We start from the raw sequence: 20,704 nt of genomic DNA, 5'->3' as shown, positions 1-20,704 counted from the left end.
ACACAAATGCCAGGTAATGACCATCTCCAACAAGCGAGAATCTAACCATCTCCCTTTGACATTGAACAGGATTATCATCTCTGAACCCCTAACCATAAACAAGAAAATTAAACTGCAAAAGCCACATAAATACTATGGGTACAAGAACTGGTCAGAAGCGGAGTAATCTGTGGCAAATAACTGACTGCATAGCTTTTCTACCATCTGGAATGGCAAAAGTCAGGAGTGTGATGGAACCCTTTCCAATTGCCTGGATGAATATAGATCTATTAATTGATTGATGCTATCCAGAAGAAAGCACTTGCTAGATTGGCACCTGATCCATCACCTCAAGCATTCACTGCCTCCACCACAGGTGTGCTATGACTGCAGTGTGTACTATCTACAAGATACACTGCAGAAACTGCAGAGGTTTCTTCGTGACCTCTACCACATAGAAGGACAAGGGCAGCAGGCACATGGGGGCACCACCTGCAGGTACCCCCTCCCAAGTCCCATACCTTCCTGAATTGGAAGAACAGCATTGTTCCTTTATCAGTGGGTCAAAATCCTGAGACACCGTACCTAACAACAAAGTGGGCTTACCAGCATCTCATGTGGACTCCAGGGGTCGAAGACGACAGCTCCATCACCACCACCACATTGAGGGCAATTTGGGAATGGGCAATTAATGCTGACCTTGCCAGCAGTGCCCATATCCCAATAAGGAATTTAGAAAAAGATTGTTGAGTGTGACATATGGCAAAGTAATATTTGGGCAGAATTAGATGTGATAATTACAGAATTCTTATAAACCATTTCAAAAGGTAGGTGGTCCTGTATAACTCATTCAGATGATTTAAAATCTGGATGAAAACTAATAAATGTATGTTGCTCTGAAACTCTTATCTGAACACCAAACCTGTCCCCTCCCCCCACCCCCGACTCTTGCACCAGAAGAGATGCTTTGGGGCATAATAATACATTTTCCACAATTGGACAGAAGGTCAATTTGTTCAAGTTGAGAGATCTTGTAAATAGTCTTTGGTCCCTATAAGTTCTTCCTAAGTGATAATATCTTACAGTTTTTCTTTGGGGAAAGTGAATAGCTTTTTTCAATATTAATGGGCTCCTTTTTTCCCTGCAGGTTCTTATCCTACTGTGGAGCCTCAACCAGTTCCTCATTCAACGGTGTATTATCCAGTGCTGACAGACCAGTACATTCCAGCACCTGCTTATGATCCCTGTATCCCTGTAACATCCACACTTCATTTTGTTGGTCCCTGGTACCCAACAAACCAGATGTGTAACAATTCTTCAAGGCTGCAGAACCCAGCGCCTCCCGCTCCATTAAATTATGTTGGACCTGCCAATCAGCCTACACATTATGTATCTCACTAGAGTACAAAAAAATTGGATTTAACAGACCCAACTAAAGGAGTGAATTATTGACCTGCTTGCCCACCCAATCCCCCATTATTGTGTATCAGATCCTTGAATTGCCATAATTCTGAAGGTTCAACTTTATTGAATTCTTCTCTATAGATTCTTTCTATTCAATTAGGCAAGAAATCTTCTACCTTTTTTCTTGCATTTGCCTGAAATAATTGTATATATGGTCTTTTATGGGAGCTGTTTTCATCTCAATACTGAGATTTTTTCACTTTCCAGTAAAATTCCCAATTGGATTTGTAGACCAGAAAATAAGGTAAATGTTGCTAGCCAGTAGGTATACTTTTATACAAGTTTTCCACACTGCACAATATCAAAGGCTAATTCTCTCATTTTCCACACTGCACAGTATCAACAGAACTTCAACTTCCCCTTGAGTGCGATGGCTGTCTTCGGAAATTAGTTTAAGAACTATCCTTCACGGAAGGAAAATTATTCCTATGTGACATTGATTACCGTTTTTCACCACCTTTTCCTGTTTAAGTTAGCCAATGATTCTACCATACAATCTGTACCACTTCTACCTCATGTTTAAAAACCTTGATGTTTGCAATGCCTTTAGTTTATGAAAGCCTGTGTATTTTTATAAGGTATCCAGTTCTGCTCAATATGTTGACTTCCTCTTATTAGTTTTGTAGGGCCAGAGAAAAAATATTTGGCATTGATATTTTTTTTTGTTTCAGACTGTTGATGATTGCTGCTCTGTTCTTGAGTACAGTTCTATAAGAAATGGTGTGTGGTTGTGGGTTCACCTTTATTTAAAAATGTTAAGTAATAAAATCTGAGCACTGCAACCTATTTGTGTCCATGTGCTGCTTTTGCGTGTAACCTAGTGACAACTCATCAGTAAATGTTGCAGTGCAGTAATCTTATATTGATTCTTCAATCTAAATTTTCATAATCATAGAGCAGAAATTTGAATTAGTAAATTGAAACAAGACTGAGGGAAGAAATGGAAAGATAGACTTGATGGCAGCCACTTGAAGCTACTGTTATCAGAGAATAATAACAGCAAAGGATGCCAGTTGGTTCTTTCGACAAGCAGTCCAGTTAGTCTCTGCTCTTTCCCCTTACACCTGCAAATATTTTTTTCTCTCAAGTATTTATCTAATTCCCTTTTGAAAGCTAATACTGTAATGAATCTGTTTCCATCACTTTAATCAGGCAGTGCAAAAAGATTTTTTTCTTCTAGTCGCCTCTGGTCTTTTGCCAGTCATAAATCTGTATCCTCTGATTATTGATCCTTCAGCCATTTGAAAATAGTTGTGCTGTATCTAAACCCTTAAGCATTTTAAACACCTCTTACCAAATTTCCTTGTTCTTCTCTGAGAAGAATGCAATCTTCTCCGTGCCCACAAGTGACGGATTATTGAGGTATTAGCCATTGTAAGGTTTAGTTTTAGGTCTAGTTAATATTTCACCGGGAAATTGTCATAGTAAACACTGGTCTATAATGAGCATTTATCTTGGGAAGCAGGAAGTTAACTGGAAAATCTTTGACCTTCTACTGCCCCAACCAAGCTTATTCCAATTTTTGGGAGCAGTATTTAATCTTTTCCTTGGACACACTCTGCAGTGCGCTGGCCTAAGCATTAGTTAGTTTGAACTTTTGTTATGTTACTCCATTTTCTTACTGCAAGGGGTGGCTGGTGATACAGGGAGAGGCCAGTCAAATGTCCCCAGTAGACAGGAGAAAGGCAGGTGGATACTTTTGGGTGTAGAAGATGGTGGCTTGTTTTACAAGACCGATGCCATTTTTCCAGCATCTCATTTTCATCAAAACCTGCATCTCCTGATTTCCCTGTGTCCCTCCCAACTTATGTACTAAATTTACGTCTAAATGAAAGATAATCTGATAAAAGGTTATCGACCTGAAATGTTAACCGCTGCCAGACCTGCTGAGCATTCCCAGCATTTTTGGTTTTTATTCTGGATTTCCAGCATCTGCAGTATTTTGTTTTTGTATCAGATGGAAGGTGTCATTGACAGCAATATCAAAGGACACTTAGCAATAACCTGCCCACCATTGTTCAGTTTGGGTTCTACTAGGGTCATTCTGCTCCAGGTCTTAATACAGCCTTGGTCCAAAAGAGCTGAATTCTAGAGGTGAGATTAGAGTGAATGCCCTTCACATCAAGGCAGCATTTGACCAAGTGTGGCATCAAAGAGCCCTAGCAAAATTGAAGTCAGTGGGAATCGGGGAAGGGAAAGGTTCCACTGTTTGAACTCATACTTATCAGGAAGGTAGATTGTGGTGTATGTTGGAATCCAGTTATCTCAGCTTGAGGACTTCACTGCAGGAGTTCCTAAGGGTGGTATCCTATACTCGGTCTACAACTGCTTCAGTAATGATCTTCCCACCAACATAAGGTCAAAAGTGGAATGTTTGTTATTGATTGAACAGTGTTCAGTATCATTTGAGACTTCTCAGATACTGAAGTAATCCTTGCCTTCATATAGCAAGACCTAGACAACATTCAGGCTTGGGCTGATAAGTGGTGAGTAACATTTGTGCCATACAAGTGTCAGGCATTGACAATCTTCAACAAAAGAGAATCTGACCTTTGACGTTCAGCAGTGTTACGATTGCTGAATCTCCCACCATCAACGTTCTTGGGGCAGGATGGGGGTGGTGGGATGGTCTACTATTGATCAATAAATTAATGACCAGCCAATAAATACCATATCTGCAAGAACAAGTCAGAGGCTGGGAATTCTGTGGTGAGTAACTCTCCTCCTGACTCCCCAAAGCCTGTCCACCATCTACGAAGCACAAGTCAGGAGTGTGATGGAATGTCCAGGAGATAGCAGCTCACTTAATTGGCACCCCATCTACCATCTTAACATTCACTCCCTCCACAACTGGTGCATAGTGACAGCAGTGTACCGTTTACAAGATGCAATATAGTAACTCACCAAGGCTCCTTAAAAAGCACCTTCCAAATCTGTGAACTAAACCACCTCGAAGGACAAATGCAGCAGGAACACCACCACCTGTAAGTCCCCTTCCAAGTCACATAACATCCTCATTTGGAAAGATATCACTTTTCCTTCATACTTTTTCCTGGAGCTTTCTCTGTAATAACATTGTGGCGTAGCTATAACCACGTGGCTATGAAGCGATCAAGAAGGCAGCTTATCAAGAGCAGTTAGGGATGATTGGGAAATGCTGGCCTTGCCGGTGACACTTGCGTCCCATGAATGAGAAGCCTAAATAGCCCACTTTCAAGATTACAGATCATGCAACTTGTTAACAACCTCACTCATTGGAATTTGTTCTTTGCCCTCTTTTTTTCTGACTCTATTTCAATTCTGAAGAAGGATTCTTTTACCTGAATGGTCTGCCTTTGCTTATTTCCATGGGTGCTGGTATTTAGTGTTCATGGTTTAGTTTCTCAGAGATCTGCACTTACCTTGTCTTAAGATGTCACATGCCTTAAGATAGCTAGGCCCTATGTAATACCCCTTTAACACCATTCTTAAGATCAACTATTTGGACTTCGTTACTGTCCTCATTTCCACCTGGTTTGGCTCAGTGTTTATCATTTTCTATTGCACATCCAAAGTGTCGAGGTGCCTTTCTACATTAAAGGGAGAATAGCAGTGCAAATTTTGTTGCTTGTGAAGCAGGAATTACAAGTGTAGGCAGGCTCAATGCGGTTAGTTTTTCCAAAACTTGAATCTGCCAACTATCCTAAGACGTCTGCTGGATATGTGTCGGAATCTAAGGAAAGGTGAAGCTGGAGAAAATATGTTGTCTTTCCATGTGGGTTTTTCTGGGCTGTGTAATGAAACATTTTCTCCTTTGAAGTTTGTTGAAAGTGATCCAGAAACCTTGCTCGGACAGTGACATTGTGGCAATGTACTACATAAAATCTCTTAATAAATAGAACACTGTATCCTGGATTGGAGACCAACATCCAAATTGAGTCAAGGCAGTTTTAACCATATATCATTGCTTAAAAAATTTTAGTAATGTGACTGAAATGGTTTTGTTGCTTTTTTGCTTTTCGCTTGCATTTTAGTGTTGAGCGTTTTTAGTGAGAACAGGCTGTGGTGGTAGATGGCTGGTTTGTGCCTGCTGTTTCCCTGCTTTAATGTTTGACTCAATTTGGCTGTATTGCTCTACAGAAGTTTGTTACCCCACACCCCTCTCCTGCCAGAAATGAGTCAACCCAGGCTGTCTTCTGATAACGAGCAGTGATGTGAGTGGTCAACTACCTTGATTTGTGGGTGAATCACAAGGAGGCAAAACTTTTTTTTAAAGTAAAGTTTGATATTGCATGAATCCCGTAGGCATGTTGTCAAGCTAAATTCTGTCATTCTAAATAAATAAGCTGTCTGGATCAAGTCTGAAAGGTCATAAGGGCTGAGTTCTAAGTGATGCTCTATATCTGCTATATCAATTTATTTTTAACTGATGTGTCTACTGGATAGATTTATTGCTACCATAAATTTGTCAAAAAAATTCCTTAAAACCAACAAGACTTATAGAAATTAAATGTTGGCATTAAATAATCAAATTTACAAAGGGTCTGTTTTGACCCACCTTACCTTTTGACCGAAACATCAGGACGTCAGGAAAGTGCTTAAGATTTATTCCTGAAGCAGCTTAATTAGGTCCAAAGTGCCCTTTGAGACTGGAATATTGAGTACCAGCCTGCCATCGAGAAACACAATTTGTGTATGCATGCTGATCTCTTGGTGCAAACTTAGAATATATTTTGGGTGGGAATGTGGAGAGGGGGCCTGTGATTGCATGTAGAAGCCATGCTGCTGATTCTCAAATGGCTCAGCATTAAGATTGCATGCAGTGATCCACTGATGCCGTTCTCCATCTCTTTCTCCAACATAGTGCATAGTAGAAATTGACTTTGATTTGTCGTGCATGTGGCTGGATTTAGTTAAAAAATCAACTTCTGGTTTGTCAAGTAATTTGCATAGAAAAGATACTTGCATCATTATCATTAGTAGTACAAGGCTATAGCAGTTCAATCTTGAGAGCAAAAAATGTTTTTTTTGTTTTATCATTCATGGAAAGGTCAACATGTAATACCCATCCATATTTGCCCTTGAGAAAGTGGTGGTAAGCCACACTCTTGAACCGCTGCTGCTTGTGTAGGTTACAGATTTTCATTGCGGTTTCAAGTAGCTTGCAGTTAACAATCAACCGCGTCTCAGTCGGAGCAGGTAAGGACGACAGGTGTTAGAAATGTAAGGATTTATAAAATTGTGTTTTGGGACTGTTTTTCAATATAGGGTTAAATGGAGGAATGAAGGTTGTCATGTGGCTTATGAATTCTGCTGACAGCAATCTTTTGGTTTGAAAACGATGATAGGACGGCCCAGATAGTCTTATTGGGAAGCAGGTGCAAGGTAGGGGTTTACGCTTATAGACATTGGCAAAAGCATCTGTGCTGACAGTGAATATACTAAGTGTCTCAACTCTCAGGAAGGCATTAAAAATGTCAGGTTTTGTAAACAGTTGTACTTTTAACTATTTAATTTCAAGTTCGAATGAATGGAATTCACTATCTTAGAGTGCAGTGGATGCCGGGCTGCTGAATAAATTTAAGGAGATAGACAGATTTTTATTTAGTAATGGGTTGAAAGGTTATGGGGAGAGGGCGGGAAATTGGAGTTGAGGCTGAAATGAGATCAGCCATGATTGTAATGAATGTGGGGCAGGCTCAAGGGGCTGAATTGCCGATCCCTGCTCCTAGTTATGTTAAGTTCTTAAGTTGGAGTCTAAAGGAAAGCTAGTCATCATTTCTAACTGGATACAAAGCCCATGTGATTCACATTACCATGGAGATCGGCTTTATATACAAACATACAAATGAGGAGCAGGAGTAGGCCACTTGGCCCCTCGAGACTGCACCACCATTCAATAAGATCTTGGCAGATCTGATTGTAACTTCAATTCCACATTCCCGACTACCCCCGATAACCTTTCACCCTTCCTTGCTTATCAAGAATCTATATGCCTTAAAAATATTCAAAGGTTCTGTTTCCACCATCTTTTGAGGAAGAGAGTTCCAAAGACACAACGCTCAGAGAAAAAAATTCTCATCTGTCTTAAATGGGTGACCCTTTTTTAAAAAAGCGTTCTTTATTCCTTCATGGGATGTAGGTGTCGCTGGCACAGCCAGCATTTGCTCATCCTTAATTGCCCTTGAACTGATCTTGCTAAGGCCTGGAATCGCATGTAGGCCAGACCAGGTAAGGATGGCAGATTTCCTTCCCTAAAGGACATTAGTGAACCTGATGGGTTTTTACAACAACTGATGATAGTTTCATGGTCGTCATCACTGAGACTAGCTTAAGTTCCAGATTTATTTGCTGAATTCAAATTCTACTAGCTGCTGTGGTGGCATTTGAACCCATGTCCCCAGAGCATTAGCCTGGGTCTCTGGATTACTAGTCCAACATTACCACTAATATGCTTTTATATTCTTCCTGCCAAAATGGAAAATTTCACATTTTTCCACATTATACACCATTTGCCAGATCAATTAACCTATCTATATCCCTTTGTAGCCTCCTTTTGCCCTCTTCACAACTTACCTTCCTTACCTATCTTTGTTTCAACAGTAAATTTAGCAACCATACGTTTGGTCCCTTCATCCGAGTCATTTGTATAAAGTGTAAAAAGTTGAGGTCCTGGCACTGATCCCTGCGGCACACCGTTAGTTACATCTTGCCAGCCAAAAAGTTACCCATTTATGCCTACAATTTGCTTTTAGCTAGCCAATCTATCCATGCTAATGTGTTACCCTCTACAACATGAGCTTTTATTTTCTACACCTTATCAAAAGCCTTCTGGAAATCTAAGTTCCTCTTTAGCCCCAGGGCTTGTTATTCAAAATAACTCCAATATATTGGTTAAACATGATTCCCTCTCTTAAAACCATGTTGACTCTGCCTGATTACCTTGAATTTTTCTAAGTGCTCTGCCATAACATCTTTAATAATATCTTCCAACATTTTCCCTATGAAAGAAGTTAAGCTAACTGGCCTATAGGTACCTGTCTTGTTTCCCTTTTTGAACAAGGAGTTGTATTCTTTATTTTCTAATCTAATTGAACCTTTGCTGAATCCAGGGAAGATTGGAAAATTTAAACCAATGCATCAACTATCTGACTAGTCACTTTTTTAAGACCCTAGGATGAAATCCGTCAGGACCTGGGGACTTGTCAGCATGCAGCTCCAACAATTTGCACAGTACCACTTCCCTGGCAATTATAATTTTCTTGAGCTCCTCCCCTCCATTTCCTGGGATATTACTTGTATCATCTATCGTGAAAACATAAGCAAAATACCTGTTCAATTTATCTGTCATCTCATTATTTTCCATTATTGATTCTCCAGACTCACTTTCTCTAGGACCAACGGTCACTTTAACTTATCTTTTTAAAATATCTATAGAAACTCTTACTATCTGTCTTTATACTTCTAGCTAGCTTTCTCTCTTGCTCTAATTTTTCCCTCCTTATTAACCTTTGTTATTCTTTTTTATATTCTATACAATCTTCTGACTTGTCACCCATCTTTGCACAATTATATGACTTATCTTTAACTTTTTTAATTAACCACAGACGGTGGGTCCTCTCCTTGGAATTTTTCTTTTTCGTTGGAATGTATCAATTCTGTGTATTCTGAAATATCCTTGAATGTCTGCCACTGCATCTTTATTGACCTATCTCTTAATTTACTAGTTCACTTTAGATGGCCCTGCTTTCATGTCCTCATATTTGTCCTTATTTAAATTTAAAATAGACCCACTCTTCTCCCCCTCAAACTGAATGTAAAATTCAATCATATGAAATTTAATGTAAATTCATGTAAAATTCAATGGCTTTGAGAGGGGAAGGGTGCACAGGAAGCCATTATGGGGTCATATTACAAGGTTCTCCTAAAAGATATACCTGAATTTAAGAGACCGACCGGCCAGCCTGCAAGGATGCAAGAGAGCGCGCGAGAGCAGCTAGAGGCAGCAAGTCTCTAATGGTTCACTGCAGAGGCGGGTGGGAGCTTGCACTCAGATTGAAAATACTCAATTTGTGAGGATTTAAAATGATGCTGAAAGATTCACCTAGTTTAAGCTAGAGGGAGAATCTGCAGGAAAACTCCAATTATGAAATATAACTCTGGGGTTAAAAGTCGTTGGGTTGGGATAGGAAAAGAATGGAATTAGGCCCTCAGGAGCTGAGACTCACTTTTGAACTGGTCCTGGGGGAATTGAATGTCTACTTGAAACAGTGTGAAGTATAACTGTAGAGTGGGAGATTTTTGAGTCATTTAAAATGTTAAAAAGGGAAATTCTTTTCTGTAGTTTAAAGTACAAATTGTCCGCGAAATAACGTTTAGTCAATGTTGCTTTTAGCTTGCTTGTTTCAGTTGCTTGAAACCTTGTTGTATAATTCCTTTTTATGGGTCGTGGGGAGTTCTGATTTCTTTTTAAAAGTTAACTGCCTCTGCAGAGATTGTAACACAGGTTTCCCTCCCGAAAGGATATTAATGTATTAGTTGGGTTTTCGCAACAATCTGGAACTTTCTTGGGCAGCATTACTGTTTTTTATTCACGATTTATTTAATTAACAACTTAAATTATCAAGCCATTGTAGTGGTATTCGAACTCGTGTCTCTGGGTTATTAGTACAGGCCTCCGGATTACCACTCCAGTAACACCACTAGGTTAACTTAACTTCATTATTTAATAAATTTAATCTTAGGATGTAGGCTTTACAGGTAAGGCAGCACCGAAGTCTGTATTGAGGCCTGATCATATTAAATCTGGGATAATGAGGGAGGGTGAAATTAACCCAATATTTCTTGATGTGAAAGAAAAACAAACTGCTGGAAAAATTCAGGTCTGACAGCATCTGTGGAGAGAAAAACAGAGTTGATGTTTCCACAGATGCTGTCAGACCTGCTGAGTTTTTCCAGCATTTTTTTTTCTTTCAGATTTCTAGCATCCGCAGTACTTTGCTTTTATCTATTTCTTCATGTGGTACTGAGATGTGCTTCCAACCACACATCTGCACCATCACTAAGCCTGCCTATTTCCCCCACATCGTCACCTGGCTCTACCCTTTACATAGCTCATCTGTTCCTGAAATGCTCAATTATGCCTCCTTACCTCTAGACTTGAATATTCCAATGCACACCTCACACATTCTACACTCCATAAACTTGCAGTAGTCTAAAGCTCTGCAGTCTGTGTCCTTGCACCAAGTCACATTCACCCATTGTCCTGCTGCTTGCTGACCCACATTAATTCTTGGTAAAGCAATGTCTTGATTCTAAAATTCTCATCTGTGTCTTAAAATAATTCCATGGCCTTGCCTCTCCCTATCTCTGTGATTGTCTCCAGGCACACAACCCTCCGAAATACCTGTGCTGCTTGAATTCTAGTCTCTTGAGCACCCCCGATTTTATTTGCTCCACCTTTGATGGCTGTGCCTTCACCCCTGCCAAGGCCTAAGCTCAGGGATTCCTTCCTTAAACTTTGCCACCTCTCTTCCAATCTTTCCCCCTTTAAGATGCTCCTAAAATCTACCTCTTTGACCAATCTGACTTACTATTGTCTTACATGACTCAGTGTCATATTTTGTCTTAAAACGCTCCTGTGAAGCGCCTTGGGACATTTTATTACATTAATGGTGCTGTACAAATACAAGTTGTTGTAATTTACAGAAAGCAGCATTTCTCTTTAGAAAACACCCTCACAGCCACATATTCTATATATTTAATAGTTTTAAAAATAATTCCTCATGGACATGACCCAAAACCCCTTGTGATAAAGTAGTATCTAGATATATTATGCTATTATAACTGAGTTGTTACACAGTCCTCTTGACGACTGTTCCATCTGGTCATTAGCAAGTCACAGGCATCCCCCCAGGAGTCAAAGACATCACTTGATGAGTCAATGAGTTTGTTATTGGAGGTGCTGATATTGGAAGAGCAATTAAAGGAGTCATTATGGTTAGCTGAACAATGGCTATCAATTCTGTTTCTTCTGTTCACCTCGTTAAGACCAACTGCATTAAGACTACTCTCACTCTTTGTTATATGGTTAGGACTGGAAATTTGGGAATACTTGAAGTCCTGCCACACATTGTGTGCTTGAAGTAGTCCATCAGAAATGCTTGACACAGGCTCTGGACTTGGTTCAGAGAGTTGCCCATTCATCTTGCTAAACAAGAGGCCAAGCCTTTTAAAAGAATCCTTCTTAGAGTTTGGGTATCTCTGGAATCGATTGCCATTTCTGACTGATGAAGGTTGCTTACTCAGTCTATTATTTTTCGATTTCTCTTCATTAATGTCAATTCCAGAAACTGATTTGATTAGAGCTGAAACACTGAAAGAGTTCATTTTGAGCTTCTTCCTGTCATTGTTTTCACCTGCCAAATTGAATGACACGATTTTTTTCATTTCTTCTGCACTATCTTCCTCCAAGTCTCCTATTTGCATCCCATCGCTGCTGGTAGAATATGTTCTTCGAGACGATTTTCTGTTTCCTAAAAGGTCAAGAACCTCATAGCGAAAACTGGAGATATCCTGTTTCAGTTCCTATGATAACAACAAACTCTGTTATTGTACTTTACATAAACTGGACAGATCAAATTCAGATTCCAATGTCTTACCTTGTGTTACATCTTCTCTCTAAATCTTATAATTTATTTGGTAAATTCCCTGCCAAATCAGGTTCTAAGTCATACAGACCAGAAGGAATTCAGATATAATCTCAGTTGGGTTGTAAAGATGTGTTCATTATTGGAATGAAGATTTTCAGAAGAGAAGGTGTTCAGTAGTTGTGTGCTATTAGGTTCACCATCACAGAAATACAATGGCAACATTTGGTGATGGCTGGGTCTAGTTACTAAACTTAATGATGTGAAAGAACTGAATTTACAGTCATAGTCTAGCTCAATGTTTCAGTAATGTTGTAAATTCAGTCCCCAGTATTGTTGTCAAATCTGATCTAGTCTACTTCCTCACATTTCCATTCAGTGTTTACTTTTGAAGTATATATCTACCCCCAACAACACACTTACCCAAATCAGTTGCTAATATGCCAGAAAGGATATTGCTCCTTTTACAACACTGTTCCCTATGCTAGAGGAAACAACTTTTTAGGTTTCAGTGTGCTATAGGCAAGCGCTCTGCAGAAATCTCAACTAATAGAGCCCCCAACCCTACTCCACCTCGTCAACTGCTGGCTGTTAGCAATATATTGGAGCGTTTGGAGTTAATAATCAAGCAAACTGTATACAGTTTACTAAACTGTATAGACAAGGTTTACTAAACTAATACCAGGAATGAGCAGGTTGTTTTATGACGAAAGTTTGGGCAGGTTAGGCTTGTATCTGTTGGAGTTTAGAAGGGTAAAAGGCGATTTGATTGAAACATATAAAATCCTAAGAGGTCTTGACGGGGTGAATGTGGAGACGATTTTTTGTCTTGTGGGAGAATCTAGAACTAGGGTCACTGTTTAAAAATAAAGAGTTGCCCATTTAAGACAAAGATGAGAAGAAATTTTTTCTGAGCATAGTGAGTCTTTGGACCTCCTTTCCTCAAAAGACAGTGGAAGCAGCGTCTTTGTTTTTAAGGCAGAGGTAGATAGATTCTTGACAAACACTGGGGTGAAAGGTTACCAGAGGTAGATGGGAGGTTACAGTGAATTTAGCCATGATCTTATTGAATGGCAGAGCAGGCTCGAAGGGCCGAGTGGCCTACTCCTGCTCTTAGTTCATATGTTCATATATCTGGCATTAAACAAAAGGCCTTTCTAAGGATAACAGGAACAGCAGGATCCTCCAAGCAAGGGGTTATAAGTTCTGTTCCACTCCCGATGCCTGATTATCAGCTACAAGGAATGCCCATAAAAGGAGATGTAACTGTAATGACAAAAACCATAAGTGATTATTGCTTTAGTTTAATAAAAATAGGCAGAAGGATCAATTAACTGTAGTATAGAATAGAAGTATTTCCAGTTTAAGTAAATAAATGTCTTTGGGAAGGTTAGAGAACAGATAAATCATGAAGTCTTACCTAGGAAATGTTCCCTTGAACTAGATGACTGGGATCTATAAGGCTGCTTTTTCAGGGTGAGTCAGAGAATTGAAATGACAGAAATCCAAAGCTACCCTTTATAACTGTATTGTCTGATCACCTATGCTGTATTAATAAAGCCTGTTTGGTATACGTAAACTCTGTGTCGTGAATGCCTTACTCAAAGCATGTAACATAAATGCGGAAGGTGGTGGCATAGTAAGATTGTCTAGTATTCCAGAAGACCCAGGGTGATTCTCTTGGGACCCAGCTGGGTTGGAATCCCACCATTGCAGATGGTGAAATTTGAATTCAATAAAAATCTGAAATGAAAAGTCTGATGATGAGCATGAAACAATTGCCGATTGTTGTAAAAACCCATTTGGTTCACTAATGTCCTTTAGGGAAGGAGATCTGCTGTCCTTACCTGGTCTGACCTACATGTGACTCCAGACCCACAGCAATGTGCTTGACTCTTAAATGCCCTCTGAACAGAGCACTTAGGGATGGGCAATGTATGCTGGCCTAGCCAGTGACGCCCACATCCCATAAATGAATATTTAAAAAAAAAAACCATAGGAAGAAGAAGGTTGACTCAACAGCAAATAGCCAAACCTCAATTTGAAAACCTGCAACCCTCTGGTCTGTATGGCTTAGCATGAAATCGAATAACCGGTTTAATCACTAGAACATTGAAGGAATCTGTAATTTTCTTCCAACATTACCTGGCATTGAAGCAACTACGAGATGCAACACAAATTTAACCTGGTACTTGCTAGAAGCACAAAGATATGGAGAGATTGTACCAGATTTTACTAGCAGCCCTTATGCAGCCAGTGATGGTTAATTCAACATTTAAGTTTCTGTTTAGAAAGTCCCAGATGACACATTTTAAAAACTATACATTTGAATGCTTTTATTCTATTCATCAATTCACAGTTGCCTGATACCAGGCCGTTATATGCATTTGTGCTTTATTTAGTTTCAAAGATTTACATGTGAACAGCCGTAGTTACTTTTGAATATCTTTCTTCTATAGATTCTTAAAATGATAAAGCACAGAAGGAAGCAATCCAGCCCATTGTGCCTGTGACAGCTCTTTGAAGGAGCTATCCATTTAGTCCCACTCCTCTTTCCCTATAGATCTACAAATATTTCCACCTTGTGTTTTTTATGGCATTAGAAGAATCTGAAATGAAACGGAAAAATTATTGCTTGAAATTTATTACAAAGCTGCTTTATGTAGGTATGTCTCTGTAAAATGCTGAGGCACTCAATGTCCTGGAATCTGTCCATTTACATTGTGGATTGATTTCCACAGCACAGGCAGCAATACTTCTGCCAGCAGTCTGTCCCTGTTGGTTGGAATAACTCCATACAACCCAGCAAACAGAAAGTTGTGAAAACTATTATACCTGGCACTGCTGCCCTTCACAAAGCACAGAAAAATACCTCTTGAGTTGGGTGTCTATCCCTCCAGAAGCAGCAGTACCACTACTCCAGTGCAATGTAAGCCTTGGCTAGCAATGATGATAGTCATGTAATGTAAAAGTGGAAGCAAAGAAGCCCATGGGCAAGAGTTGTCTTTGAACTGAGTCTTATTGACCTGGGTGCTGATTTGGAAGTGAACAGGTCAAGGTATTTACAAGAGAAAAAGAGGATGAATTTATGAATCCAAATTGTATACTGCACTGGTTGTCTGTATCAAATTCCCAGTAGAACTGAATGTACAGGACAACAAATGTATGCTTAAAAATTTGAAGGCTTGAAAGCCACAAGTACCAGAAGGTAAGACCTATAGAAGCAAGTACTATATTTACCTTGAAGTTCTCTTCTGTAAGTCCTTCATCAGTTTTGGCACTTCTGATCATAGCTGCAATGTATCTTTTCACTAAATTTTTAATAACCTCCTGCCAAATTAAAGGGAACAATGCTATAAAATCAATGTCCATTATTTCACTATAGTTGCTACTGTAACTAATTTGAACCATCAGCTGCATTGTTAAAATATTAAGCAGATGAGGGCCTCACCTGACACTGGAGTAAGAAATAGGGAGAGTCCCTGGACAAGAGAGTCTCAGTCTGCTTAATTTTGGTGTAAGCTGAGGCCTTGCAATCAGGTTCATATTAATGGTGGAAAACCAAGACTGTCTAGCCCTGACACTAAACTTGTTGCATAACTATACCATAGAGACTTTGGCTTCATCAATAGAGAAATAAGGGAGATTAGAATCACTTTCATGGCAAAGTTTTGTGAAAGCAATCGGATAACATCTTCACCATGCAATAATGCACAATTGGGCCACATGGCTCCGATTTTGGAAAAACAACAAAATTTGGCAAATCTTTTATTTCTTGATGAAGATGGTCACATTTTTAAGCAACATAAAAATGTCAGCAAATAATTACCAAACAGGAGCTAGTAGCTCTTTTATCATGCTGCACTGATTGCTATAGAATTGGCCCCATCTCTATCGATTGTGTAATACCAAGTCAGACTGTACAATGCTGCACTTCAAGTATTGTGTCAAGTTTAGCTCATTGAACAAACAGACTGATATTGAAGTTCTGAAGACAGTGCAAAGAAAAACCAGAAAGCTGATCACTTGCCCCAGGGTCTCCAAGTTAAAAGGAAAAATTGAAGAAAGTTGGGCTTTTCAACCTGGAAAGGAGGCATCATGGAGTTAATCATAAAGGTACAATGTAGGAAGTTTAATCCAGAATACTAAGGTACTTTATATTAAAATGTGAGAGTAGGACAAGTGACGCGTGTGCAAATCAGTATATAAATATTTTCAGGACTATATCAGGAAGTTCTTCATGCAGAGTAACAGGTAATAGAAAGGCAGAGATAAATAGCCTAGAAATGTCTAAGAAACCTAATCAGATACAGCACTGGGACGCAGTAGTGTCTCTGGATGGACAGTTTGGTTAGACCACACTTGTAGTCCTGTGAATAATTGGGTTCCTATGTTATAAAAAGGATACAGAGGCAATGGAGAAGATGCAAAAATGATTTTCTACGATGATACTAGGACTGAGAGCTTAAGCCTATCAGGAAAGATTAAGCTGACTGAGGCACTTTTCCCTAGAATACTGAGAAGTGACCCAAGAGAAGTCTAAGATATGAATGGAGAAGACCAGTACTAAGGGCCATAAATATAAGATAGTTGTTTTAAAAATCCAATAGGGAATTCAGGAGAAATTTATTTGACCCAGACAGTGTTTAGGATGTGGAACTTGCTAACACAATTAGAGCCTACTTGCGTAGGTTTTTTAAAAATTCATTCACGGGGTGTGGGCGTCGCTGGCTAGGCCAGCATTTATTGCCCATCCTTAATTGCCCTTGAGAAGGTGGTAGTGAACTGCCCTCTGGAACCGCTGCAGTCCATGTGATGTAGGTACACCCACAGCACTGTTAGGGAGGGAGTTCCAGGATTTTGACCCAGCAACAGTGAAGGAACGGCGAAATATTTCCAAATCAGAATGGTGAGTGACTTGGAGGGGAACTTCCAGGTGATGGTGTTCCCATGTGTCTGTTGCCCTTGTTTTTCTAGATGGTAGCAGTCATGAGTTTGGAGCCATGGTCTTTGGTGAGTTCCGGCATCTTGTAAATGGTACACACTACTGCCACTGTACGTCTGTGGTGGGGGGAGTGAATGGTTATGGATGGGGTGCCAATCAAGCAGTCTGCTTTGTCCTGGATGGTGTTATACTTCTTTGGTATTGGAGCTGCACTCACCCAGATAAGTGAAGAATATTCCATCACACTCCTGACTTATGCCTTGTAGAGGACAGACTTTGGGGAGTCAGGAGGTGAGTTACTCACCACAGGATTCCTAGCCTCTGCTCTTGTAGCCACAGTGTTTATATGGCTAGTCCAGTTCAGCTTCTGGTCAATGGTAACTCCCCGTATGTTGTTAGTGTGGAATTCAGTAACGGTAATGTCATTGAATGTCAAGGGGCGATGGTTAGATTCTGTCTTGGCCATTGCCTGGCACTTGTGTGGCGTGAATGTTACTTGCCACTTGGCAGACTAAGCCTGAATATTGTCCAGGTCTTGCTGCACTTGGAGGTGGACTACTTCAATATCTGAGGAGTCACAACTGTGCTGAACATTGTGCAAACATCCCCATTTCAGCTGAAGATGGTTGGGCCTAGGACACTACCCTGAGGAACTCCTGCAGTGATGTCCTTAAAGTGAGATGACTATCCTCGAAAAATCACAACCATTTTCCTTTGTGCTACGTATAACTCCAACCAGCAGAAAGTTTTCCCCCTGATTCCCATTGACCCCAGTTTTGTTAGGGCTCCTTGATGCCACACTTGGTCAAATGCTGCCTTGAAGTCAAGAGCAGTCACTCTCACCTCACCTCTGGAATTCAGCTCTTTTGACAATGTTTGAACCGAGGCTGTAATGAGGCCAGGAGCTGAGTTACTCTGATGAACCCAAACTGAACATCAGTGAGCAGCTTATTTCTAAGCAACTGCTGCTTTATGGCACTGTTGATGACATCTTCCATCATTTTGCTGATGATGGAGAGTGGACTGATGGGGTGGTCATTGATCAGGTTGGACTTGTCCTGCATTTTGTGGATAGGACATAGCTGGGCATGTAAGAAATTGGGGTCTTTAAACATGGGTATTTTCTGCATTTTATGGGATTAACTAAGCAGCATTGATTCTTTCTCTGGAAAGAGGATTTCTAGATACTTTGACCTCGAAACAGTCTTAGTTCAGGCTGCCATGTTGACACTCCTAAGCTGTTAGGGCAGCATCTTGTGTATCCCTCCTTATCTATGAAATTGTTTAGAAAGAACCAGGACATGACCCTCAACATGATGTAAACTAAAAAGCTGACCTCGAGCAGTGTGATGCACATGGTGGGGTGTGGTAACCACTCTGACATTTTGAGTACCTGTATCCATTGGTCAGAATGATGGATATTAGGAATAGGAATCAGTTAGATAGATGATTGACACTGGGTAAAGGCTATATACAGGTGTCATATTGATGGTAGGGGGCTGAGGTGCTGGTGAGGCAGCAGTGCTCATTGGGCAGCTGCCTTCTTCAGGTGGAAGATGGGCCGGAGGAGGAGGAAGGTTGAGAGATGAAGGGATGCATTTCCTCACACATTGACTAGAGACAGATTGCTCTTATCACAAACTGATACGGGTCATATACTTTTCCTGTTTAATTCGTTAATATATCAAATCTGAATTGTTGTTTCTTAATAAACCTAATAAACCACCCTAAAATTACTTATGATTAGTCGACTGCCTATTTAGGTGTCTGTGGCCCCTGAACCCCAAAATCTTACAGGCAATTTTCCACATTGCCGGTAGATGCCAGTGTTGTAGTAGTACTGGAACAGCTTAGCTAGGGGTGCTGCAAGTTCTGGAGTATAAGTCTTCAGTACTATTGCCTGAATATTGTCAGGGCCCATAGCCTTTGCAGTATCCAGTGCCTTCAGCCATTTCTTGTTATCATGTGCAATGAATCGAATTGGCTGAAGATTGGATTCTGTGATGCTGGGGACTCCCAAAGGAAACCGAGATGGATCATCCACTTGGCACTTCTGGTCGAAGATTCTTGCAAATGCTTCAGTCTTATATTTTGCACTAATGTGCTGGACTCCTCCATCATTGAGGATGGGTATATTTGAGGAGCATCCTTCTCCAGTGAGTTGTTTAATTGTCCACCACTATTCACAACTGGGTGTTGCAGGACTGCAGAGCTTAGATCTGCTCTCTTGTTTGTGGAATCACTTAATTCTGTCTAATAGTCATTTGGTAGTACAGAACTTGAGTATTGCTGAAAAAAGACATTTTGTTGAAGCTTTTTGTTTTGCACTCATTAGGACAATCGCAAGAATACCAACGTCAGGGGAAGCAACAACTTTATACTGTATGAGAAGAGAGTGCTGATTGGTTGGAAGGTGGAGAGTGCATGGGAGAGGCGGTGCCATGGAGAATATACCAGTCAGTTACCATTAACTGGTGCATTCTCCTTGGCAATGCCTTTACCAATCAGCACTCTCTTCTCATACAGTATAAAGTTGTTGCTTCCATTAACATTGGTATTCTTGCGGTTGTCCTGACGAGTGCAAGATGAAAATTTTCGACAAAATGGTTTTTTTCAGCAATATTTAGCTCTGGCAATCGCTTGTTGCTTACGCTGTTTAGCACACAAGTAGTCCTGTATTGTAGTTTCATCAGGTTGACACCTCGTTAGCTATATCTGGTGTTGCTCCTGGTTTGTCCTCCTGCACACTTCATTCAATCAGCTTGTATTCCCTGCCGTGGTGTGAATTGTAGAGTGTATGATATGCCGGGCCATGAGGTCACAGATTGTGGTTGAGATGCATTTAAGAGGAAGCTGCATAAGCACTTGAGAGAGAAAGGAACAGAAGGAATGTTGACAGGTTAGGTGAATAAGGATGGGAAGCAATTTATCAGGAATATTAATAGTGGCATGACCTGTTTGACTGAGTGACCTGTTTCTGTGCAGTAAATACTATGCAATTTGAGATAGGTTGAATAGCCTTCTTCATCTTTAGATATCTTGTGATGCCAACTTCAGAGTATAATGCATTGTCAATACTTGGGGTGTAACATAGTCTCCTGCTGGCTTATGATGCCCTAGAAGCAAAAAGATGCTGAAAGAAGGATGTTACAGGGATTATAAATAATTTTCACCTTCACCTAGATAGGTCCTTATGATACTTTTAAGCTTTTTTTTAATTCACATATTCCCACCTGCCTGAATCTCATGGAACCTATATTTTCAAATTTTCAGATTTATATTTCTGGGGACCATTTATCACTCCTGAAATATTGTCGGATGTGTTTCCTGACAAAAACATCCTCTACTGCAGGAATGAGACGTTTACATCTCCCACACTAGCCGTCTTTGTGGCTACTCTGAATTAGACTGATAATCTACTGGCAATTTGTGTTGAATTTTGAGCAGATTTATGCTGTAGACTTAATGTAGAGAACACATGGCCCATAACCTTATAAAGATTTAGATAACTTCCTTGCTTTTAATCACAAAATTAATTCTAACAATTTGTATTTAACTGAACAATTCACTTGATACATAGGACATATTTCCTTAAGTAACATAAAACTTACGACAGTCGTTACCTACAGTACATATTTGGTATTTTCTTTACTACTATTCTTCCACTGACAAATCTCAGAGTTCACAA

General features: G+C 40.0%; 2 protein-coding genes across 3 annotated transcripts in view; one reads left to right on the top strand and one right to left on the bottom strand.

The window, feature by feature from the left end:
- alg13 (ALG13 UDP-N-acetylglucosaminyltransferase subunit) overlaps window positions 1–1,380 on the top strand; it is a 76,187-nt gene extending 74,807 nt beyond the window's left edge. The window contains exon 21 of the mRNA XM_041196186.1: window positions 1,127–1,380. Coding sequence (XP_041052120.1) covers window positions 1,127–1,380 — 254 coding nt within the window. The remainder of the gene's footprint in view (window positions 1–1,126) is intronic.
- A 9,851-nt stretch (window positions 1,381–11,231) lies between these two features.
- Window positions 11,232–20,704, bottom strand: part of LOC121282180 (short transient receptor potential channel 5-like) — a 61,033-nt gene continuing 51,560 nt past the window's right edge. The window contains exons 9-11 of one of the 2 annotated variants that reach the window (XM_041195733.1): window positions 15,312–15,401; window positions 11,883–12,009; window positions 11,232–11,840 (exon numbers count right to left, since the gene is read on the bottom strand). In XM_041195733.1, the coding sequence (XP_041051667.1) occupies window positions 11,263–11,840; window positions 11,883–12,009; window positions 15,312–15,401 (795 nt within the window). In that variant the 3' untranslated portion in view covers window positions 11,232–11,262. Of the gene's footprint in view, window positions 12,010–15,311; window positions 15,402–20,704 lie in introns of both variants that reach the window. The other variant, XM_041195732.1, reaches the window with a different exon arrangement.

The sequence above is a fragment of the Carcharodon carcharias genome, chromosome 9 (genome assembly GCF_017639515.1).
Source record: "Carcharodon carcharias isolate sCarCar2 chromosome 9, sCarCar2.pri, whole genome shotgun sequence".
In the NCBI taxonomy this organism is placed as follows: domain Eukaryota; kingdom Metazoa; phylum Chordata; class Chondrichthyes; order Lamniformes; family Lamnidae; genus Carcharodon; species Carcharodon carcharias.
This window is presented reverse-complemented; position numbering and strand designations above follow the sequence as displayed.